Here is a 25545-nt window from a genome sequence, read left to right on the forward strand (position 1 = left end):
CCCTCTAAGCGGTTTACAGAGTCAGCATATTGCCCCCAACAATCTGGGTCCTCATTTTACCCACCTTGGAAGGATGGAAGGCTGAATCAATCCTGAGCCTGGTGAGAACTGAACTGCCAAATTGCAGTCAATCAGCTGTCAGCAGAAGTAGCCTGCAATGTGGCATTCCAACCATTATGCCACTATGGCTCTTATATCTTGTGGCCCTAACGACCCCATTAAGAGAAACACCTGTGGCTGTTAAACAAGACATTGTGTGGATTGCAACTTATGATTTTACTACCAGCATCTCCATTGATTCTGCTTGTTGGAAGTCATGTGTGAAGTGTGACTTGAACCTGGGTCTCTATGGTTGTAATTAGTGTTGGGCGAACCCAATGAAGTTCGGGTTCGGGACCCGAATTTTTAAAAAAGTTCGGGTTCAGCACCCGAACCCGAACTTTTGCTGAACTTTCAAGTTCGGCGCTCGGGAAAGCGCCAGGAAGCACCGCCGCCCAGCTGTCACCTTCCGGAACAGTCTGAGCGCTTCCCGGCGCTCTCCTGAACCCGAACCCGAACCCAAACTTTTGCCAAACTTCCAGGTTTGGCGTTCGGGAGACCGCCGAGAAGCGCCCTGGCTGTTTCTGAAGGTGACAGCCGGGCGGTGGTGCTTCTCAGAACAGCCGGGGAGCTGTCGGCCAGTCGGGAGGTGCAAAAGGAGGTGGGGAATCCCACAAGTGTATTCCAGGGATGGAGCTTTGATGTCACTGAGACGTCCTTCCTGGAGTCCCCCTTTCAGCCGGCCAGGACCAGATCTAAGCACCTTGAATGCCCACAAGCTTTGAGTTTGACACTGTCTTAGCTGAAACCCATACTTTTCTAGCATTTCTTTAAAAATTGGTCTTTTGGGTTTTTTCTTCCGTTAGAAAAAAAGGCAACTTCACAAACTGTCCCTAATACATATATGCTCCTAATATTCCCAGTCTTTTTCACTGACCAGTATGAACAGAAGCCTTTTGTTAGTTAATCCCCCTATCTATAAAAATTGGCAGGACAAAAGTAATTCCTCTGAGAACAAAGGGCAGAATGGTGCTCTCCAAACATTCTAGCCCACCAACACACAATCATCAAGGCCACTAGCAAAGATGTATATATTCTAACATATTTAAAACATACCAGCTTCTTAACAAAAGGATGTCAATGCAGCATTATGTGATATCACGATATCATTCTATCAGAATCTTACAACTATCTATTCAAAATGGAGTGAATACAATAAGACTTCTTTTTTTACCAAATGTCTACAAGTATCTAGCTCAGAAGATACTTGGTAGCTTCAGTAACTTCAGTTCAGTTCTTTGGCACCTACAGGTTTTCAGTTCAGGTTTGATGCCATCAAGCTATGTGAATATTCATTCTACTGCAAGGATTAAAGTGCTCACAAGCATGGTAATGGATGCTTCCTATGAAAATTTCAATACATGTAATGCTCTTTTCAATGGCTTTCCGAATTTTTGGAGGGTCATCAAAATTCATGTCTAGAACTTCAGTCAAACCAGTGGGGTTTGTCATACCCAGATGGTTTTAGTGAGCACCTTAGGACAGTGGGTTTTAGGTTTATGACATCTGTTCTGGGAAGTTCCAGATTTTGAAGAACAGGACATGGGTCTTGGCCAGTGATCGATTTAGAGTAATCTGTGATACCGTCTTCATGAATTTGTTCATCTTCAGAGATTTCTACAGCTGTATCATCTTGGATGCTCCTTTCTCCTTTCTGGGTTCTTTGGGAACCATCGATAACTAGGTCTTTGTTATAATTGGGATCAGTGGTTTCTGCCTTCTCAGTGACATCTAATTTCTCTGCTGGTTTTTCATCTTCACTCAGTTCAATTGGCTTGTAGGATATTATAGGGTCACATTTGCATTCTGGCTCAGCATAACCTCGGTGGTGTATTACCACATTGATCTTAAAAAAAAAGGCAACAACAACATCAAGTCAATCATCTATTCCATTTTTTTTAGAACTGCAAAAAGGGATGAAATAGAAATTATATCAGAGGGCTACACCATCTCATATCTAGCAGGTGAAACTAGGACAGAGAGGTCCTGATCTGTCTACATTTTTTCTAGTTGAGATTGAACAAATTCCCTCTCCCTCTGTACAATTGATTCTTGCCTTAGGACTGTTCCTTCTTTTAAAAAAATATTTTTTATTGATTATATAAAAAACCCCCAAACATAACACATAGGACATAACAAAATATTAAATGAACATTTCCACAATGTGAACTGTAGGTGGTACACATCACAAAAGTAAAAACCTAATGCTGTGACTATAAAAAGTGATTTTTATAAATACTGTACAGTATATCAACTTAATATATAGTAACGTATCACTAAGTAGGGATAACATATATAAGTTAAGGTTAACATAGTTTACATTTTCATTCTTATTTTGCTTATATTTGGATCTTATATAGTCAAATTTGAACTCCATAGAATTGTAATGATAGGTTGCAATGATTGTAATGATTGGTTTAGGACCGTTCCTTTAGTGATCTTTTAAAGTTATAATTGTGCTCACATGTGATCAGTCCTCCTACTTATGTCTCTGCACTCACATGGTTGCAACTCAAGTGCTTGGCAATCAGTTTGCACTTACAACAGTTGCAGTGTCCTCCATTCTTGTGATTGCCATTTGTGACCTGCCTAAGTGGCTTCAGATAAGCAAAGTCAATGGAGAAGTCAGCAAGACTTTGTAACTCATGGTCTCCCTTAACGACTATAGGGAAAAAGGTTGCAAAAGTCTCTACTATGAATATAAATCAAGGGTGACCTATACATCCAATGGCGCTCTTCCATGCATCATACCCCTTACACTGAAATGAATACTGAGCAAAGGGGAACACACACCAAGTTAACATATGTGACTATATAGTTTAAGTGGTATCTGTTATTTTGACATAATCAGTTAACACATTGAGAACCTCTGTGTGATTCTGGTACCATATAAATGTGATATGCAATCAGTTAATTAATGATAGACCAGGTGAGATCATCATAGAAAAAAAACTATGTGATTGCTATGAGTCAACAACTTGATATCACATAATAATTAATAAATCCAAAGTCACTGAAAAATGGTGAAATTTTCCTCGCCTACTGAGTAGTGAATTTAGAGGAAGTATCTTTATAATGCAATGTGCATTCTAAAGTTAAACATTTTATTTGACGATACACTATCATTTGCGGGTTATAAACTTCATAAACTTAGTGAATGTGACCAAAACCTCTGCAGTCCATGATTCATAAGTCACTTGGTTTTCAGTTTTAATGGATATTGATATAAAACTAAGAGGAAAGATCTTGGAAGACCAGCAATTAGCAATGTAGATATTACATTCATCCAATCATAAATCATCCAAACATACGTAAATTTAGCAATATATCCCAGTGCTTGGGAAGACTTCAATCGGTGGATAAAAATAAAAATCCTGTCTAAACTGTTGGCCTATTGGTCAACCAACCAAGCACCATCATCATGCAAGTTAAATGAACCCAGTAAGAAAGTAAATATAAAGAACTGCGCTGAAAGTCACACCATAAGACTGATGGGAATACACATATTACTTCTGCTATGCTATTATTATTAACATTGGTTGCTTTGCTTGAAAGTATTTCTGCATGAATAATAAGACAGATTCTTCTGTTTCCTGAATAAAGATCATACTAGTTGCTGGATTTGGTTGCAACTAGTAGATAACAAGATTCCGAAATTAACATTGCCCAATAAATATTCCTTGCCTTTTATTTGATTTTGTCTTTTATTTGAATATAAAAACATACTGTTAAGATTGTTATATCCTTTCCTGAGAAATTTCTTAAGAGCTCTAAGGAAATTAATGGAACACCCCCCCCCCCAACAAAACTTAATTGCCGGAATTACTTGGCAGTCATACAGCTATAGAAACATAGAAATATAGAAGACTGACGGCAGAGAAAGATCTCATGGTTCATCTAGTCTTATACTATTTCCCGTATTTTATTTTAGGATGGATATATGTTTATCCCAGGCATGTTTAAATTCAGTTACTGTGGATTTACCAACCACGTCTGCTGGAAGTTTGTTTCAAGCATCTACTACTCTTTCAGTAAAATAATATTTTCTCACGTTACTTCTAATCTTTCTCCCAACTAACCTCAGATTGTGCCCCCTTGTTCTTGTGTTCACTGTCCTATTAAAAACACTTCCCTACTAAACCTTATTTAACCCTTTAGCATATTTAAATGTTTTGATCATGTCCCCCCTTTCCCTTCTGTCCTCCAGACTATACAGATTGCGTTCATTAAGTCTTTCCTGATAGGTTTTATGCTTAAGACCTTCCACCGTTTTTGTAGCCTGTCTTTGGACCTGTTCAATTTTATCAATATCTTTTTGTAGATGAAGTCTCCAGAACTGAACACAGTACTGCAAATGTGGTCTCACCAGCGTTCTATACAGCGTGATCACAATCTCCCTCTTCCTGCTTGTTATAACTCTAGCTATGCAGCCAAGCATTCTACTTGCTTTCCCCACCACCTGATCGCACTGTCAGAAATCACTACCCCTAAATCCTTCTCTTCTGAAGTTTTTGCTAACACAAAACTGCAAATACAACACTCAGATTGAGGATTCCTTTTGCCCAAGTGCATTACTTTATATTTGGAAACATTAAACTGCAGTTTCCATTGCTTTGACCACTTATCTGGTAAAGCTAAATCATTTGCCATATTACAGACGCTTCCAGGAATATCAACCCTATTGCACACTTTAGCAAATAGGCAAACCTTCCCTACCCTTTAGCAAATAGGCAAACCTTCCCTACCCTTTAGCAAATAGGCAAACCTTCCCTACCCTATTGCACACTTCAGCAAATAGGCAAACCTTCCCTACCAAACGTTCCCCTATGTCACTCACAAAGATATTAAAAAGAATAGGATCCAGAACTGATCCTTGCGGCACACCTTTTGTAACCAGGCTCTGCTCAGAATCCTCACCATTAACAATAACCCTATTATATCTACGCTTCAGACCGCTGCAAATCCAGGGTTTAAGTCCAATCTTCACTAACGTATCTATCAGCTCTTTATGTGGAACCGTATCAAAGTCCAGATAAGCAATATCCACGGCACCACCTTCATCCAACACCTTTGTGACATAGTCAAAGAAATCAGAGATTAGTCTGACATGAATTGCCCTCAGTAAAGCCATTGGTTTAAAGTTATTGGTTTTTAGGTGCTGATTTATCCTCTTTTTGAGTAGAGTCTCCATCATTTTAACTATAACTGATGTCAAGCTAACTGGCCTGTACTCATAGTTCCCTCTAAGCTGAGCAGTGAGCAATTGCTCACTTAAAAATCATCATCAACTCAGAGTTTTCCAAACCTGCCCAGAAGCCGAGAGGGAAAGAGTGAGAGGGAAGGAGAGAGAGAGGAAGAGAGGAAGAGAGAGAAACAGATAGAAAAAAGAGAGGAAAGAAAAGAGAAAGAAAAAGAATGGGAGTAAGGAAGAGAGAAAGAAAATCAAAATCTAGTTTGAAACTAGCTCAACTATTTAAGTGGCATTTTGATATTGATAGTTGCCCTATTATGAGCTCACTGTTATAGACACACAGTACAGTATTTTATTTTGATATTCTCTGAGGCAAAACAGGGTGGGTTTTTTATTTATTTGTTTGTTTGTTTGTTTATTATTTCTGTGCCGCCCAGTCCTGAAGGAACTGCCGCTCAGACACTATACTTTTCTGCCCACCCCCCCAAAAAATTAGAGGGAACACTGCCTGTAGTTACCAGCTTCTTCTCTACTGCCCTTCTTGTGGATAGGCACAACACTGGCCATTCTCCAATCATCAGGAACGTCTCCTTTTAAAAGGGATTGGTTAAAAGGGATTATTGCGTTCAAACAACTGCAAGCTATTATCACAAGACCAAATGAATGGTATCGTTAAGCAACCAAAAACATTGGCTTTTAGTTTCTACCTCAAGGACAAATAATTTGGCTTAAAAAGGGATAACTTGACTTTAGGACTTCATTACGATCCCTTTTTACTAATGGTTTTCAGATCATATTTACAATGTTTATTGGCTAAGTAAATATTGAGATTGGTGCTGTCCTTCTATGGGCTGAAGGGGTAGTGAGGTGCCTTTGATATTTTTCTCCGCAAAGCCAAACCTCACTGTAACAGTGCAAGCCTTACTAGGGAGCACTTCTAGCAACAGAAATGTCAAACTTACAAACCCACTGTTATATTCTGTGGGAATAACCTTGGGGGAGGAAGAGCTGCAGGTAGACAATGATCTGATAAATGAAAATTAAGTTTAAAGGAAAAATCATGGCAACAACATTTCAGAAGAGACCCTCCCTAGTTTTGGGGAGAGTAAAAGAGAGGAATAGGTGGGGTACTTTCAGATTTGCAAGATTATGTTAAAGCAGTGCTTCTCAATTATTTTCTGTTGCGCCCCCCTCAGTGTTGTGATTAGCTCTGGCCCAGCTCCTGCCCCAAGGACTGTGGATGTGGGGGAGACATCCACATGCTGCAGGCCTGTTTTGCCCCTGGTGGAATCTGCTGATGAAGGCTCCTCTGACCAAGAAGACATGAATGACAGGGAGGAGGAGAGTGTGGCAGACAGCTCAGAAGGAGATCAATTATCTAGCTCCTCCTTGGATTCAGAACAAGAGTTAATGATACAGCCAGACATGCGGAGAGCGATGCATAGGCAACAACAACTGAGAGATTATTATCAAAGAAAATGAGCCCACCTGTGGTTGGGTGGGGCTGTGGTGATTAGTGAGGCTGCTATAAATAGCAGCCTGTGGGTTTGGCCATTGTGGAGGATTATCTGATCGTTGTGTTTCCTGACTGCTTTACTGACTTTGACTTTTTGTGTGCTGATTTTCCCCGCTTTGAAACTAAACCAGAGCAAAGTGTGTTTCACTTTGTGAAAGAAGAAGGACTGTGAATTGCCTCACAGCTGCAAGCTAAGTATCACAGAACTGATAAGGGACTTGTACAAATTACCAGTTTGTTTGGAGAGGAGTGCTCTTTGCTATACCAAGAGAGGGCTTAGGTTAAGGGAATTTTCATTATAAAGAACATTGTTTTGAATTTTCAAACATGTGTGTGTCTGAAATTTGTACCTGTGAATTTTTGGGAGGATTCTACTAGACAGAACACTCAGTAAGAAGTAAACATTTCACACCTCCCTAACTCTCCACTGGGACAATTGTGTGCAATATTCGGCATGTTTTCACTGAAAAAACTCAGGTGGCTTATCAGCATGTTTGGGGTGTAATGTGTTTAAGTGATGCCTTAACGTATTTGGCTTCATGCTGTCTGCTGCCAACATTTTTATACACAGTAAACATACTGGTCTTTCCTTGTCTCCCACCGTAGTCACAGTGAAGCCAAGCACTACATATGCTTTGTCATAGTTCCTCGTCTTAGCTTTTGGGAGACTTACGTTTGTCTCAATATCTCTGTCTTTCTCCTTTCTTTTCATCCCTGTTAAATATTTTCCATGGTGTCTCTTAAAGGCTTGTTATCTGCACTTCATATCTCCTGCTCTATGCTGTGTGCCATTGTTTGGTGCAAAAAACCCCTACTTCCTGGGCAAAAAAAAGCACATTCCCCGAGGTCACGCGACCACCACTGGCATCGCTCCAAGCCCCCCCCCCCCAAGAGGGGTCTGCCCCACTATTTGAGAAGGACTGTGTTAAAGGAACCTTGCAATAAACATAATGCTAATAACTCAGAAGGAATACAAAATATTGGGATATCTTACCAGATTTTTCGGAAATGGAATTTTTGGCTCTTGAAATTTTATAAAGAATATAGCAAGAACGATTAACAAAATAACGACAGCAACAATTCCAAAAACTATCAATAGTGTAAAACCTACAAAATTAAAAAAGACACATGTTATTGTACATAGAATTAATGCTGAATACATAATACCACCATATGATGTACATTTTCTATATACTTCAATGAGACAAAAGATATACAGTTATCCAGAGGTTAACTGGTCCTTCTTTCATAAAGCACAATGAACTCATGCAGCTCTCTAAAATCACAAATTTATGCAGCCACTGTCCAAAAAAGCACAATCCAGTGTATTTAAAGGGGTCCAATTATAAAATCATTTTATATTGAGGTAGCTAGCAATAGTAGGTTATCTTTCTCCCCAGCTTAAATTAGGGCTAGAGAACACTAACAGTTTGAAATACTTCCACAATAATATTTTATATATCTTTTGCCAATAGTACAAGTATACAGATACAGTGATACCTCGTCTTACGAACCCCTCTTCATATGAACTTTTCATGATACGAACCCAGTGCTTAAGATTTTTTTGCCTCTTATTCTGAACTATTTTCACCTTACGAACCCCGAGCAGCCGCCAGGATTTCCCTGAGGCTCCTCGATTCCCTTCATTTTTGCCAGGCTGTTTGAATCCCAGCGACAAACTCCCCCCTTCCAAACTGCATGGGGAAAAGACTCATGGAGCTCAAGAGAGGAGAAAGGTGTGGGAGAAATGAGCAGAATGGGTTGGGCAAAAATGGGAGGGAAAGACACATGGAGCTCAAGAGAGGAGAAAGGTGTGGGGAAAATGAGCAGAACGGGGTGGGCAAAAACGGGAGGGACCCATGGAGCTCAAGAGAGGAGAAAGGTGTGGGGGAAAAGGAGCAGAACGGGGTGGGCAAAAACGGGAGGGACTCATGGAGCTCAAGAGGAGAAAGATGTGGGGAAGATGAGCAGAACGGGGTGGGCAAAAATGAGAGGGACCCATGGAGCTCAAGAGAGGAGAAAGGTGTGGGGAAAATGAGCAGAACGGGGTGGGCAAAAACGGGAGGGACCCATGGAGCTCAAGAGGAGAAAGGTGTGGGGAAAATGAGTAGAACGGGGTGGGCAAAAACGGGAGGGACCCATGGAGCTCAAGAGGAGAAAGGTGTGGGGAAAATGAGTAGAACGGGGTGGGCAAAAACGGGAGGGACCCATGGAGCTCAAGAGGAGAAAGGTGTGGGGAAAATGAGTAGAATGGGGTGGGCAAAAACGGGAGGGACCCATGGAGCTCAAGAGGAGAAAGGTGTGGGGAAAATGAGCAGAACGGGGTGGGCAAAAACGGGAGGGACCCATGGAGCTCAAGAGGAGAAAGGTGTGGGGAAAATGAGTAGAACGGGGTGGGCAAAAACGGGAGGGACCCATGGAGCTCAAGAGGAGAAAGGTGTGGGGAAAATGAGTAGAACGGGGTGGGCAAAAACGGGAGGGACCCATGGAGCTCAAGAGGAGAAAGGTGTGGGGAAAATGAGTAGAAAGGGGTGGGCAAAAACGGGAGGGACCCATGGAGCTCAAGAGGAGAAAGGTGTGGGGAAAATGAGCAGAACGGGGTGGGCAAAAACGGGAGGGACCCATGGAGCTCAAGAGGAGAAAGGTGTGGGGAAAATGAGCAGAACGGGGTGGGCAAAAACGGGAGGGACCCATGGAGCTCAAGAGGAGAAAGGTGTGGGGAAAATGAGTAGAACGGGGTGGGCAAAAACGGGAGGGACCCATGGAGCTCAAGAGGAGAAAGGTGTGGGGAAAATGAGCAGAACGGGGTGGGCAAAAACGGGAGGGACCCATGGAGCTCAAGAGGAGAAAGGTGTGGGGAAAATGAGTAGAACGGGGTGGGCAAAAACGGGAGGGACCCATGGAGCTCAAGAGGAGAAAGGTGTGGGGAAAATGAGTAGAACGGGGTGGGCAAAAACGGGAGGGACCCATGGAGCTCAAGAGGAGAAAGGTGTGGGGAAAATGAGCAGAACGGGGTGGGCAAAAACGGGAGGGACCAATGGAGCTCAAGAGAGGAGAAAGGTGTGGGGAAAATGAGCAGAACGGGGTGGGCAAAAACAGGAGGGACCCATGGAGCTCAAGAGGAGAAAGGTGTGGGGAAAATGAGCAGAACGGGGTGGGCAAAAACGGGAGGACCCATGGAGCTAAAGAGGAGAAAGGTATGAGGAAAATGAGCAGAACGGGGTGGGCAAAAACAGGAGGGAAAGACCCATGGAGCTTAATAGAGGCTCTTTTCACCTTGCTTCGCTGGGACTGCCACCTCTTGCCACCTCTCGCTGTCCCTCCCCCCACTCTGTTCGCCTCAGCTTAGTCTGCCCCCCCCCCGCCTTTTTTTAAAAAAGCCTTAATGTTTTGGATTTTCCTAATGGGCTTGCACGCATTATTGGCTTTTCCATTGATTCCTATGGGAAACATTGTTTCATCTTACGAACTTTTCACCTTACGAACCTTGTCCCAGAACCAATTAAGTTCGTAAGACGAGGTATTACTGTATAGTTTCCAGCACAAAGCTCATGAGAGAAAAAGCTTCATGCAAAGCAAAGCACTCAAAAAAGCAGAACAAGTACCTTACATACCACAGCAGAAACAGTATCATTAGAAATATTTCACTTGGCCTTAACCCTTGCATTGGTGCTTTTGGATGTTAAACTGTATACAAATGTATACAAATATTGTGCTTAAAAATGCTACTTAAAAAAACGGCAGCCCAGAATAGAATTGCAAATCCTATAAAACACATTCAGGACTCCCAACATATCTTTTCCTCAAAATAAGAGATGATTCTTCTCTCATGTATTGATTTTAATTAGTTGGCAGGAATTGGTTGTTTCTGGATCTCTACATTGCTTAATGCAACAATAAAAACTTTGTCAATGCTGTGTTTCCCTGAAAATAAGACTGTTTTTGCTCCAAAAGCCGCATTACGGCTTATTTTTCGGTTAGGTCTTATTTGGGGGAAAATATGGTACTAAAATGCATCCGTTTGGCTGACAATTTTAACTGGGGCTTATTTTGGGATAGGGCTCATATTACAGGCATCCAGAAAAATCATGTTAGGGCTTATTTTCTAGTTGGGTCTTATTTTGGGGGAACATGGTAATTGCAGCATCAATTACAGATACACTTTGGTATTAATTCCTGCTATGACTATACTGTCTCAACATGTTAATGTATCCTTCAAGAGTTTTCAACGAGACTGTGACACTAATTCTTGCAATGTGGGTGTTTATAAGCTAGCATTTACTTTCCACGCATAAATTTTTCCAGCCTAAAATTCTCTGAAACTCTTTGTCTAAAAAGCTTTAAAAAATTATAGACATATTTTTTTTTCCTTTTAAAAATAAATTGCATTTCCAAGATTTATGAGTGGACAGAATTGCCTATATTTGGGACCACTAAAATGGTATTCCTTAGTTGCAACTTCAAAAGTCAGTATGATAAATTATAAAACATATTTATTCTTTCATAAAAATATATCACCAACTGAGAAAACTAACAATTTGGAAAGGTGTAGAATTTACATTGTTTGTCCAGAGTTAAAATTTGAATAGCCCTTCTCTCTTTTTTAATGGGCTTTGGATGAACAAAGAATGGGAAAGAAAAATATGCTGCAATCCAGTTGAAAATCCACCTAACTTCTCAAACTATACATTTTGATTCTTAGTCTAGCACATGCTTTTAAAAGCATAATCTTTTGTAAAATTTGGTAGGGAAAAAGCTCCACTGATCACAATGATGCATAATTCAAAGTACACAAAGAGGTTCAACCTAGACATACACTATACAGTGATCCCTCGATTAGTGCGGTCTCGATTAGTGCGAAACGCTATACCACGGTTTTTCAAAAAATAATACATTTAAAAATAGTCCTCGTTTTTTTTTCTACACCACGGTTTTTCCCGCCCGATGACGTCATACGTCATCACCAAACTGACGTCGGCCATTGCTGATTGGCCGAAATCTCGGCCAATCAGCTTTGCAATCGCAAAAAAAAGGGCAAAAAAAAGGATGTGCATGCACAGATGGTGTTTTTACTTCCGCACCACTATAACGCGGAAAATCGATTAGTGCGGGAGGTCTTGGAACGTAACCCCCGCACTAATCGAGGGATCACTGTATTCAAATTCCAACAATTTAAAATGTGATATATTAAATGTATCACTTCAAAATAACAGTTCTTTTCTCTTAGTATCAGTTGGAATTCATAAGAAGGAAAAAGGAAATGAGAGGAGAGGAGAGGGAAGGCAAATCCAACTTCTGCTTTTTTGCTCTTATGCCCCTCTGGATTCCTCGATAAATAATACTGTGCAATACTGTACACTGAGAGAAAACGTTTCCCCACAGACATGCAAAAATTAGATGCTGATAGAAATGTACTGAGCTTCAGGACAGAATATTTTATACAATTCTCAATTTATCGAAGATTTAAAATCATTACCTAGGCTGGATTTAGGAGTTGCTGAGATGCATTTTTCTTCTGATTCTTCACCAACCTTTGATAGACCCTCCGAAAAGGCTTGGATGGAAATACAGTAAGTGGTATCCAAAGGAACAGCCAGAGATTCATTGCATTGCTCGAAATCGCAGTTCTCTGAGATAATCTCTTTTCGCTATAAAAAAGTAAAATATATTCCTTTATTAAATATAAACATAATAAAACAGAAATATGCAGTCCTTATCTGCAAAGAAACCAATTCTTTCTTCAAACCTTTTGACTCTCATTTTAATCTAGAACAGGGGTCTCCAACCTTGGCAACTTTAAGACTTGTGGACTTCAATTCCCAGAATTCCTTACCTAGCTTTGCTGGCTGAGGAATTTTGGGAGTTGAAGTTCACAAGTCTTAAAGTTGCCAACGTTGGAGACCCTTGGTCTAGAATACTCTGCGCCATTGCCAGCTCAAAACATTTACTTCCAGAAAACTACCAAACAACGAGGGCATGGTTTGCAGAAGTAGTTCAGAGTTTTCTGGAATGTAGTTTCCAAACCTGTAAGTTTTGAAATTCATAAGAGTCACATTCAGTCTTGCAAGATTCTGTTACTATACCTTTAGCATAAAAATAATATTGAACTGCGTGATTCCCAGTGAGGTTGATCTTGAAGGGCTGATAAAGGGCTGATAACAGTGGCAAAAGGCATTCTGCCTTATTGGCAACATACTGCACCACCTGCCATTCTCTACTCTGCTACGACCAATGTCAGACACAGCTAGAGCAGCCACCAAGTTCACAAAGTTTAACTACTTCTTTTGAATACAGCATCAAAAGGCAAAAATATTAGGAAGAAAAAACAGAGATTTAAAATATACCTCTTTTGGGTTTCCATTTTCCCAAACAAACAATTTGAAGCTGAAATCCTCAATCCAGTTCTCAAATGGCAATAAAGGAGGTTCAATGTTAACTAGTATTCCCTGATTATCAATGGAAAGATTGAACTTCGGAGGTCCTATTTGGCCTGAAAGAATTGCAAATTTTTCCGTCAATATCAAATGTTGACAATACAACACAACATTCTAAGAAACTGCTTATTTATATAGAAGTAGGGTGCAACGGTATAAGTCATTTTCTGGGAACAAAATGTAGGACATGCAATTAGGATGCCACTTTTACAAACTGATGAAATATGTCAAAACTCAAAATCTCGTCTGCCTTATAAAACATAGCCCACATCTCTCCAATACTCCATGGCTTGTACTGGCTGCCGATCAGTTTCCGCTCACAATTCAAAGAGTTGGTAATGACCTATAAAGCCCTACAGGGCATCGGACCAGAATACCTCTGGGACTGCCTTCTGCCGCACGAATCCCAGCGGCCGATAAGGTCCCACAGAGTTGGCCTTCTCTGGGTCCCGTCGACTAAACCAGTGTTTCCCAACCGGTGTGCCACGGCACACTGGTGTGCCGCGAGACATGGTCAGGTGTGCCGCGAAGAAATAAGCTCAGCTTCTGGTCTTGCAACTTTTTGCGAAGAGAAAAAAGTTGTGAGACCGGAAGCTGAGCTTGCTTCTTTGCGCCTTCCAAGTTTTCCAGCAGTTGCGGCGCCCCGCCCGGCTGGAGCTTCCCTGTCAGCAGGTGAGCTTTGGGGCTTGGTGGGAGGGCAGCGGCAGCGGGAGGGCGGCGCGCAGGGGGAGGGTGATGGCGGCGGCAGCGGCAGCGGGCAGGAGCCATGCCGTGGGGCAGTGGCAGGGTGGTCCCTCTCTCTCTCCCCCTCTCTTGATTTCTCTTTCTCTCCCCCCTCTCTCCCTCTCTCTTTCTCCCAGTAGCCGTGGGGCGACGTCAGGGTGATCGTCGGTGCCTCTGTTCCTCTGTTCCGGAGGCGGAGCTCCGGAACAGAGGAACAGAGGCACCAACGGCGGCGGCTGGAAATGCTGGAATTGCGTGGCTGGCACTTGCCTGCTGGCTGGACCAGGACGGAGGCTCAAGCCCACGTCCATGCCCAGCGCAACGCCAGAAATGTACGGCGTCTAGCCACCGCCGTCTGTGCCTCCGTTCTGGAGCTCCGCTTCACAGCTGATCACCCTGCCGTCGCCCCATGGCTACTGGGAGAAAGAGAGGGGGGGAGAGGGGGGAGAGAAAGAGAAAGCAAGAGAGGGAGAGACAGAAATAGAGAGAGGAAGAGAGGGGGGGAGAGAAAGAGAGAGAAAGATATAGCAAGAGAGGGAGAGAGAGAAAGAGAGGGAGAGAGGGGGGAGAGAAAGAAAGAGATAGCAAGAGAGGGAGAGAGAGAAAGAGGGAGGAAGAGAGGGGGGGATAGAAAGAGAGAGAAAGAGATAGCAAGAGAGGGGGAGAGAGAAGGAGAGAGGGAGAGAGGGGGGAGAGAAAGAGATAGCAAGAGGGAGAGAGAGAAGGAGAGAGGGAGAGAGGGGGGAGAGAAAGAGATAGCAAGAGAGGGAGAGAGAGGGGGGGAGAGAGAAAGAGATAGCAAGAGAGGGAGAGAGAGAAAGAGAGAGGGAGAGAGGGGGGAGAGAAAGAAGGAGAGAGAGATAGCAAGAGAGGTAGAGAGAGAAAGAGAGGAAGAGAGGGGGGGATAGAAAGAGAGAGAAAGAGATAGCAAGAGAGGGAGAGAGAGAAGGAGAGAGGGAGAGAGGGGGGAGAGAAAGAGATAGCAAGAGAGGGAGAGAGAGAGGAAGAGAGGGGGGGAGAGAAAGAGAGAGAAAGATATAGCAAGAGAGGGAGAGAGAGAAAGAGAGGGAGAGGGGGGAGAGAAAGATAGCAAGAGAGGTAGAGAGACAAAGAGAGAGGAAGAGGGGGGATAGAAAGAGAGAGAAAGAGATAGCAAGAGAGGGAGAGAGAGGGAGAGAGGGGGGAGAGAAAGAGAGAGAAAGAGATAGCAAGAGAGGTAGAGAGAAAGAGAGAAAGAGAGAGGAAGAGAGGGGGGATAGAAAGAGAGAGAAAGAGATAGCAAGAGAGGGAGAGAGAGAAGGAGAGAGGGAGAGAGGGGGGAGAGAAAGAGATAGCAAGAGAGGGAGAGAGAGAGAGGGAGAGGGGGGGAGAGAGAAAGAGATAGCAAGAGAGGGAGAGAGAAAGAGAGGGAGAGGGGGGAGAGAAAGAGATAGCAAGAGAGGTAGAGAGACAAAGAGAGGAAGAGGGGGGATAGAAAGAGAGAAAGAGATAGCAAGAGAGGGAGAGAGAGAAGGAGAGAGGGAGAGAGGGGGGAGAGAAAGAGATAGCAAGAGAGGGAGAGAGAGAGGAAGAGAGGGGGGGAGAGAAAGAGAGAGAAAGATATAGCAAGAGAGGGAGAGAGAGAAAGAGAGGGAGAGGGGGGAGAGAAAGATAGCAAGAGAGGTAGAGAGACAAAGAGAGAGGAAGAGGGGGGATAGAAAGAGAGAGAAAGAGATAGCAACAGAGGGAGAGAGAGGGAGAGAGGGGGGAGAGAAAGAGAGAGAAAGAGATAGCAAGAGAGGTAGAGAGAAAGAGAGAGGAAGAGAGGGGGGATAGAAAGAGAGAGAAAGAGATAGCAAGAGAGGGAGAGAGAGAAGGAGAGAGGGAGAGAGGGGGGAGACAAAGAGATAGCAAGAGAGGGAGAGAGAGAGAGGGAGAGGGGGGAGAGAGAAAGAGATAGCAAGAGAGGGAGAGAGAAAGAGAGGGAGAGGGGGGAGAGAAAGAGATAGCAAGAGAGGTAGAGAGACAAAGAGAGAGGAAGAGGGGGGATAGAAAGAGAGAAAGAGATAGCAAGAGAGGGAGAGAGAGGGAGAGAGGGGGGAGAGAAAGAGAGAGAAAGAGATAGCAAGAGAGGTAGAGAGAAAGAGAGAGGAAGAGAGGGGGGATAGAAAGAGAGAGAAAGAGATAGCAAGAGAGGGAGAGAGAGAAGGAGAGAGGGAGAGAGGGGGGAGAGAAAGAGATAGCAAGAGAGGGAGAGAGAGAGGGAGAGGGGGGACAGAGAAAGAGATAACAAGAGAGGGAGAGAGAGAAAGAGAGAGGGAGAGAGGGGGAAGAGAAAGAAGGAGAGAGAGGGGGTAGAGAAAGAGAGAAAGCAAAAGAGAGAGAGAGAAAGAGAGATAGCAAGAGAGAGGGAGAGAGAGGGGGAGAGAAAGAGAGAAAGCAAAAGAGAGAGAAAGAGAGATAGCAAGAGAGAGAAAGAGAGAGGGAGAGAGAGGGGGAAGAGAGAAAGAGAGAAAGACAGCAAGAGAGAGAAAGCAAGAGAGAGAAAGAGGGGGGAAGGAGGGTGAGGGAAAGACAGAGAGAGGGAAGGAAGGAGGGAGAGAGAAGGAGGGCAAAAAAGAGAGGAAGGAAGGGAGAAACAAAGAGAGATGGAGAGAGAGGGGAAAGAAAGGAGGGAAGGGAGAGAGAGAGAGAAAGAGGGCGAGAGAAAAATAGAGCGAAAGGGAGGAAGAGAGATATTTTTGTCCAAACTTTTTTTACACCCCTCCCCCCCCCGCTCAATGTTCCCCAGGATTTTGTAAATGTGAATAATGTGCCGCGGCTCAAAAAAGGTTGGGAAACACTGGACTAAACAATGTCGTCTGGCGGGCCCCAGGGGAAGAGCCTTCTCTGTGGCGGCCCCGGCCCTCTGGAATCAACTCCCCCTAGAGATTAGAACTGCCCCCACCCTCCTTGTCTTTGGTAAATTGCTTAAGACCCACCTATATCGCCAGGCATGGGGGAATTTAGACATCTCCCCCTGGCTTATATAGTTTTATGTATGGTATGCTTGTGTTGCATGGTTTTTAAATGTTGTTTTTTTAATGTGTTTTCTTTTAAACATTAGATTTTTCACATTGTACATTGTTTTATTATTGTTGTGAGCCACTCCGAGTCTGTGCAGAGGGGTGGCATAAAAATCTAATAAATTATTATAATTATAATTATAATAATAATATATATTATTATTATTATAACTATTATTATAACTATTATTATCATTATTATTTTCATTATTATTATTGTTATTGTTGTTGTTGTTATTATTATTATTATTATTATTATTATTATTATTATTATTATTATTATTATTATTAGAGAATGCGTGAACATTTTTGGGATGACATGCTTCTGACCCATTCCAGCTAATCTCAGGGTGTTGGCATCTGTACCCCACCTTGGAGAAAAGTAACAAAGCAAGAAAGAGCCAATGTGCACCCTTTTCTCAGGAGAAGAGAACGAGCCCGACTTGAAGGACTGTGGGATCTTTGGTGGGTGCTCTTTCAGCTTGGCTGTTTTCTTGCAAACATTTCATTATCAAACTAGGTGCCATCATAGCAGCACCAAGAACCCAACAGGTCAATTCTGAAATATTCTTTTCTATGCGCCTTAAAGGAGCTACATAGCCACTATTTCTTACTGAAAGAGGAAAGTGACTCTGTTCCCACAACTACTGAAGATGTAGGCCACCAGAGGACTTCAAACTTGGCAACTTTAAGACTTGTGGACTTCAATTTGCAGAATTTTCCAGCCAGTTATGCTGTCTGGAGAATTCTGGGAGTTGAAGTCTGTTCTGGTTTCTGGTAGAAATTTAGCAATTACAAATAACTCTTATTAAATGCATTATTTCATGAATAAAGAAACTCCATTTATTTCTCTGCTCTTCTGGAATTCAAACACATTTCATACAGGCACTTATCTGTTGGTCCGTTATCTCCCTTAACGGCATTTCTCACATTCCTTCTCCTTCTCCACTTAACAAGATTTATTTTCCTAACAGCATGATTTCTAAAACAGCAGCCCTGACTGTTAATCAACACAGACTACTTTTGCTTACTTGGGAGCGGCAAGAAAAAACTCCATTTTTTTTCTTCGGCAACGTTGAAACTCCACCCTTCTTCCCCACTGACCCCCTGACGTGCCAAATACATCACTACAATATTTAACCCATTCCTCTCCTTAATATCTTCTTCCAGACACCTGTTCTCTACGTTTTTGGGCCCTTCTGAATTTAGGGTTAAACCAGTGAGCGTCTGATTCTCCCTCGCTAGATCCTGAACTCATCGCCCCATCCTGTGGCTGGCCTCCCACCTGTTCTACTACCTATAACCCCGGGCCCCCCACTAATTCATAAACACTATCTGAATCCGAGTCCTCAATATCTTCATCATCCTCCAACTGACCAGGAATATGTACAACAAAGTCCACAAGTCTTAAAGTTGCCACGTCTGGGGAGCCTTGATGTAGGAAATATGCTGAATAGAATTTCTTCTTAACTGCCAAGGTCAAATCCACTGAAACGCCTTGCCCTAGTTTAAGGATGTTAGCATCTTTAATTCACAGTCCACTGGAGGCTGTCCGAAGATGGTCTGGGTGTTCCCTTTAGGAAGTGATGTTTTCTTTTTAAACTCACATCCAGATGCTGAAGGTGAGTAATATAGGGCATAAAAAAACCTTGGCAATGGCTTACAATAGAACATTTAAAAAACCCTCGATTTTGACTGCTCAAAAGCAAGCTATCACAAAACATAAAGATATCTGAAAGAACAACTTTGACAAAAGAAATAGCAATAGGCACCTTGGGTGCAATACCAAAGCAATTGGAGTACCATTTGACTATTATCACTATTGATAAAATAACCAAAAATAACTTTACTTGGAAGTTTGATGGTGTTAAAGTATTGTTATAGGATAGAAAGTTTTTTCAAGTAAAGCTGCCTTTTGCAATTGATGTATGGTGATTTTGTCAATACTGATGGTATTCAAGTGGTACTCCAGTTGCTTTGGTATTGCACCCAAGGTGCCTATTACTATGGCTATCTAGCCTATTAAAGAGAAGATTTACAGGAAACACGATAACAATCTTCCACAGAGAAATCTATCACAGAAAAGAGGGAACTGATTTATTCTCCAAAGAACTAAAGGGAGGGACTAGAGGTAATGTGAGAAGTTTGTAAAAGAGAGATCCAATCTAGAAAAAAAATTCTGACAGTCAGAAAATTTATCTTAGCTTGTCCCCTGGAGTTATAGGTGCTCCATCACTGGAGGTTTTAAGAACTAGATGGGACAACCATTTGACCGAGAGGATATAAGGTCTCCTGCCTTGAGCAAGGGATTAGACTTAAACACTTCTAAGGTCCCTTCCAGACCTATGATTCTATGTTCTAAACAGCATCTGTCTATCCCAGGTCCTTGGAAGGGATTTGATAGGTGGACAAAAATGCCAAATTCAATCTAAACATCTGGCTGACTGTATGACAAATTCTAATAATCGCATTGAAGAGAATGGTCAAGATGGACTGAAATTACATGTCAGTGGTAGCAAATTCTTGGCTCCAAATAGCAATAGCAATATCATTTAGATTTATTTATTTATTGCATTTATATGCCACTCACTCCAAAACGGATTCTGAACAAACAGTGTTTTACAAACGCTCTCTAAGCGGTTTACAGAGAGTAAGCATATTGCCCCCAACCATCTGGGTCCTCATTTTACCGATCTTGGAAGGATGGAAGGCTGAGTCAACCTCAAGCTCACTAAGATTCGATCTGTCAAACTGCTGGCAGCTGGTGATCAGCAGAAGTAGCTTGCACTACTACATTCTAACCACTGCACCACCAAGGTTCTGCCAGTTAGGACTGGAACGTCTTCTATCTAGAGTCCTCAGAACATAGTTATCTACCGGAAGGAGACATGTGATGAACTGTCCATCATGATTTATCTCTCACACAAGGATTGTGCTGTGGTGTCAAGCCCCATGCTTCATCATTCTGGCATCATCCTGATTGGCAACCTGGAAATGAGCTTTGCTATCCCACCAACAGGACTGGAAGGTACCATGTTGACAAAGGCTTTTAAAAGTTTCTAATACGTTGACACGATCTTAAAATTTGATGTGAAAAACCAGTTGCTATGCTACATCATAAAATATAGATACAACAAAAACACTTCAATATTTAACTTCTAAAAAGTGGTAAATGCTTTTGATCCAAACCTTATATATGAATGGTCACTTACCATCCCTGATGACATCAAATTTTTGTTCAATATAGTTAGATTGGTGTTGTGTAGAAAGAGCTTTCACTCCTACCCAGAAAGTTTCACAGTCATCAATCTTGTTGGCAAGATCACAATAGTGTTGCGTTATGTTTATGCAAGTATCAACTTCCTTGCTAGCACCATTGCTGTCCAAAATGAAAAAAAAAAGTTAATTTATAATCAAACTATTTTTAAAAAGTAACAAGAAAATCTCTGACTGTTGGTTCTGCTGATTTACTGGGCAACAGAATCAGTGACAAATATTGAAGAAAGCATTATAAGACTAAACACAGAGTTCAAAAACAAAATAGTCTTACTTATAGCAAGTGATCTGCACCGTAAATAGAGGTTTTAAGGATGAGCTTTCGTAATCCCAGGATACCGACATCTTCTCATTATATGATTTCACAGTGATATTTTTTGGAGGAGGAACTAAAAATTTAAAAAAAATATAATACAGATGTTAGTGAAGTTTTAAAACTGTTATAAAGATGCTATCCATCTTCTTTTACTGGGATGATTTTGACATTCATTCTAGAAGAAACAGGTGGCGCAAACCAGTGATGGTTAACCCAAGGTTCGACAAACCCAGGCGCCTGGTCGCCAGTGGCGCCTAGAAAATGTTGTCTGGCGCCTCAGCGTTTCCCAACCGGTGTTCCGCGGCGGTGTTCTTCAGCTGGGCGGGGCGCTGCCGGTACTCCCGCTCGCAGCTGTCTCCTGCTTGATGCCGCGCTCCTGCTGAGCCCCAAAGAAAGAAGGCAGGAAGAAGGAGAGCTCCATTCTTCGCACCTTTTTCCCGCCTTCTTTCTTTGGGGCCCAGCAGGCCAGCGCCGAAAACCGCGGCATCGAGCAGGAGGCGGGGGACAGCTGCGAGCGGAAGCCCCAGGACGGAAGTACCGGCAGCGCCCCGCCCAGCTGGAGCTCCTCTTTCGTCGACGGCAAGTGTCCGATGGGAGCGGGGGGGGGGGGGGCGTCGGGGGAGATGGCGGCGGCGAGAGGGATCGCTCGCTCGCTCTCTCTCAGCTGACTGCAAGTGGGAGCCCTGACGGTGGCGGTTGGACGTTCTGCTGGACGTCGTACATGCTGGCGCTGCGTGCCTGGCATATACGGTGTCCAGCACCACGTCCAGCTGCCGCCGTCAGGGCTCCCGCTTGCAGTCAGCTGAGAGAGAGAGAGAAAGAGAGACATATAAGAGGCAGAGAAAGAGAGAAAGAGAGACATAGCAAGAGAGGCAGAGAAAGAGAGACAGAGCAAGAAAGAGAGACAGCAAGAGAGGCAGAGAAAGAGAGATAGAGAAAGAAATAGAAAGAGAGACATAGCAAGAGAGGCAGAGAGAGAAAAAGAAAGAGAGACATAGCAAGAGAAAAAGAGAGACTTAGCAAGAGAGGCACAGAGAGAGAGAGAAAGAGAAAGAAAGAGAGACATAGCAAGAGAGACAGAGAGAGAAAGAGAGACAGCAAGAGAGGCAGAGAAAGAGAGATAGAGAAAGAGAAAGAGACATAGCAAGAGAGGCAGAGAGAGAGAAAAAGAAAGAGAGACATAGCAAGAGAAAAAGAGACAGCAAGAGAGGCAGAGAAAGAGAGATAGAGAAAGAGAAAGAGAGACATAGCAAGAGAGGCAGAGAGAGAGAAAAAGAAAGAGAGACATAGCAAGAGAAAAAGAGAGACTTAGCAAGAGAGGCACAGAGAGAGAGAGAAAGAGAAAGAAAGAGAGACATAGCAAGAGAGACAGAGAGAGAAAGAGAGATAGCAAGAGAGGCAAAGAGAAAGAAAGAGACATATAGCAAGACAGTGAAAGAGAGAGAGAGAGCAAGAGAAAGAGAAAAAAGCAAGAAAGAGATAGCAAGAGAGACAGAGAGAGAGCAAGGGAGAGAGAAAGACATAGAGGAAGGGAAGGAGGGAGAGAGAAAGAGAGCAAAAAAGAGAGGAAGAAAGAAAGAGGGATGGAGAGAGAGAATGAAGGGAAGGAAGGAAAAGAGAGAAAGAGGGAGAAATAGAGCGAAAGGGAGAAAGAGAGAGGGTTTTTTTGTCCAAACTTTTCTTTAGCCCCCCCCCCCCCCCTTTCAGTGTTCCCCAGGATTTTGAAAATACGAATAATGTGCCGCGGCTCAAAAAAGGTTGGGAAACACTGGTTTATAACGTTTGTAATGTTTTTTTTGTTAAATTAAAAACCAAGTTTGCTTAAAAAAAATTCTGGCTCCTAAATTTTTTGGCTGGCTCCTAGATTCTGAACAACTTTGTCGACCCCTGGGTTAACCTTTTTCTCATCAAGTGCATGGTGTGTATTCTGGTACCCATAATGAGATGCATTCCTCCCCCCTGCGCATACGTGCACAACCCCCCTCACTCCCTCCACACATGGGTGTGTGACTCCCCCAAGTTCCATACACACACACATACTGTGCGTGCACACGCAACCCCCATGCCCCGTTTGGGCCTAGCAGATTTCCCTGCAACCTCCTGGGACCAAAACCAGGCCCACCTAGCCATGCCCACCCAGTCACGTGATCACCTAGCCATGCCCGCCTAGCTGGTCCAGCCCACAACAGTCTGAGGGACCATGAATCGGCCCCATTTAAAAAATCTCAGGAGCCCTGGTCTAAACCCCTTTCAGGCAGGAATTAGGCCCAAACATAGGACAGAAACATGTAGGTTCTTCATTATTGACCTGTTCTAGGTCCTAAATATCTCAGTAGTTTGATACCGTTGTCCCTGGCTGTAGGGTTTGGGACCACTACAATACAACAATTCTGCTTTTTCCACAGCATAACAGTATCAGTCAACATGAACATTTGGGAAAGAAATAATAACAATAGCAACAACAACAACAACAACAACAACAACAACAATAATAATTTATTAGATTTGTATGCCGCCCCTCTCTGAGGACTCAGAGCGGCTCACAACAGCAATAACAATATAATACAATACAAATCCAATATTAAGAAAACTATATTAAAAACCCATTATTGCTAAAAAACAATCAATTCTACACAATCACACCACCCTCAAATGCTAAAGTCAGAAGGGTGGGGGAGAGAATTAATCCCCCCATGCTTGGCAGCATAAATGGGTCTTCAACATCTTGCAGAAGGCAAGGAGGGTGGGGGCAATTCGAATCTCTGGGGGGAATTGATTCCAGAGGCCCAGGGCCACCACAGAGAAGGCTCTTCCCCTAGGTCCCGCCAGATGACACTGTTTAGTCAACGGGACCAGAGAAGTCAAGCTTATGGTTCTTTCAGTGACAAAGCTTTCTCATATATAGATAACTGTAAGAGGTCATTTATTACTTTGGTGAAACACCATCACCATGCTAACAATGCTCAACTGTATTTTAGTGTTTCCGGCCAGACTACACCAAACATACTGTAGTGGTCCTGACCCAGTAAGTTGAGGCTTGTGAGGGGTTGTATGGGTCCATACATGTGCAGATTTGACTGGGCATCATCCTGATCTCCAGGCTGACTCTGGATGAGGGTTGCATTCCCTTTGAAGGAACATATTTTGAGGAACTGGGATGCCCTTGCAAAACTGACTCACACGCTTTTTGCCCCAAAGTTAGATTATTCATAATGTGGTCTAAATGAAATTGCCTTTGAAGGTGACTTGACAGCTGTGGTTGGTTCAAAATACATGCTTTGGCTATTAATGAGGTTCGCCTAATACACCTATGCTGAACTTGCTGCACTACTAATTGTCTTCCATAGTAAATTCAAGGAACTGATTTTTAATTTTAATGGTCTTATATGGCTTGGCATCCATTTACTTTATTTAAATAGAAATGCAGTTCATTTACTTCACCTGATTTGAAGTGGGGCGATGCGAAAACAATTACAAATAAATAAAAAAGTTTCCAAAGGTTAGTTGTATGCACAGAAGTACTATAAAAATAAACTATATTTATTACTGCAGTTTCTCATCTACTTGGAAGATACACGATTCTGAATTCCAAATTCAGTTCTCTGATTAACAAAACTCTGCAGCACAAAGGGAACATGACTATCTAAGGAGATCACTGTGTACGCTGGTGGGAACTAGGAAAGGAAGTCTTCAAATTTCTCTTTGACATTATAGAGAAACTTCCTCTTGTATTGGAATCCACAAGTTACGTTTTTACTCACATTGTGCAATGAAGTTGCCACTTTCCATGTTTTGCTCAACACACATACACAACTTTTCAGTTAGCAAGCAACTTCACAAATAGATCTAGGGCAGTAGTTCTCTTTTTTAAAAATAATTATTTTTATTAATTTTTAACAAATTTATATTACACACAACATAAAACAGTGCATAGTGAAATGTGTAGGGCAGTAGTTCTCAACCTTTTTGCTGCTGCGACCCCTTAATATAATTCCTCATGTTGTGGTGACCCCCAACCATAGGTCTAGCACCAAATCTCCCAACAGAGCTTTAAACTAATTGGCAGGAAGATCAGAGGGACACCCCCACTGTAAACACCTGATTGATCAAATTGTAAAAATATGTTCCAAGGAGCCAGAAGCTTTAGTTCCTAACACCATGGGAAATTTGGCTTTTCCTATGGTCTTAGGCAACCCCTGTGAAATAGTCATTCGATCCCCAAAGGGGTCCCAACCTCCAGGTTGAGAACCATAAATCTAGGGGATAACTGTCCAGATTGAGCTTCTCCCACTGAAACATATTTTGAAAATTTATTTATTTATTATTTATTAATTGGATTTATATGCCGCTCCTCCCCTGTATGTAAAATGCTACCTTGTATTCTATTTTAGATAAAGCACATGTAAAATATCCTAACTCTGTAGAACAGTGTTCAGGGATGTGCTATCAAATAGCTTATTTTGCATGGTTATAGCAGAAATAGCTTATTTTGCATGGTTATGAGCAGAGACAGGTTACAAGCGGTGTGCCACAAGGGTCAGTTCTGGGTCCTATTATTTTTAATATGTTTGTGAGTGACATAGGGGAAGGTTTGGTAGGGAAGGTTTGCTTATTTGCCGATGACTCTAAAGTGTGCAATAGGGTTGATATTCCTGGAGGGGTCGGTAATATGAATGATTTAGCTTTACTAGATAAATGATCAAAGCAATGGAAACTGCAGTTTAATGTTTCCAAATGTAAAATAATGCACTTGGGGAAAAGGAATCCTCAATCTGAGTATTGTATTGGCAGTTCTGTGTTAGCAAAAACTTCAGAAGAGAAGGATTTAGGGGTAGTGATTTCTGAGTCTCAAAATGGGTGAGCAGTGTGGTCAGGCAGTAGGAAAAGCAAGTAGGATGCTTGGCTGCATAGCTAGAGGTATAACAAGTAGGAAGAGGGAGATTGTG

At 42.6% G+C, this 25545-nt stretch overlaps 1 protein-coding gene across 2 annotated transcripts in view; it reads right to left on the minus strand.

Annotated features, from left to right (window-relative positions):
- Positions 1 to 1116: 1116 nt before the first annotated feature.
- IFNGR1 (interferon gamma receptor 1) overlaps positions 1117 to 25545 on the minus strand; it is a 39283-nt gene continuing 14854 nt past the window's right edge. For both annotated transcript variants that reach the window (XM_070733580.1, XM_070733581.1), the window contains exons 2-7: positions 20558 to 20672; positions 20220 to 20386; positions 13151 to 13296; positions 12283 to 12454; positions 7801 to 7913; positions 1117 to 1945 (exon numbers count right to left, since the gene is read on the minus strand). In XM_070733580.1, coding sequence (XP_070589681.1) covers positions 1526 to 1945; positions 7801 to 7913; positions 12283 to 12454; positions 13151 to 13296; positions 20220 to 20386; positions 20558 to 20672 — 1133 coding nt within the window. In that variant the 3' untranslated portion in view covers positions 1117 to 1525. The remainder of the gene's footprint in view (positions 1946 to 7800; positions 7914 to 12282; positions 12455 to 13150; positions 13297 to 20219; positions 20387 to 20557; positions 20673 to 25545) is intronic.

Source organism: Erythrolamprus reginae, chromosome 1 (assembly GCF_031021105.1).
Source record: "Erythrolamprus reginae isolate rEryReg1 chromosome 1, rEryReg1.hap1, whole genome shotgun sequence".
In the NCBI taxonomy this organism is placed as follows: domain Eukaryota; kingdom Metazoa; phylum Chordata; class Lepidosauria; order Squamata; family Dipsadidae; genus Erythrolamprus; species Erythrolamprus reginae.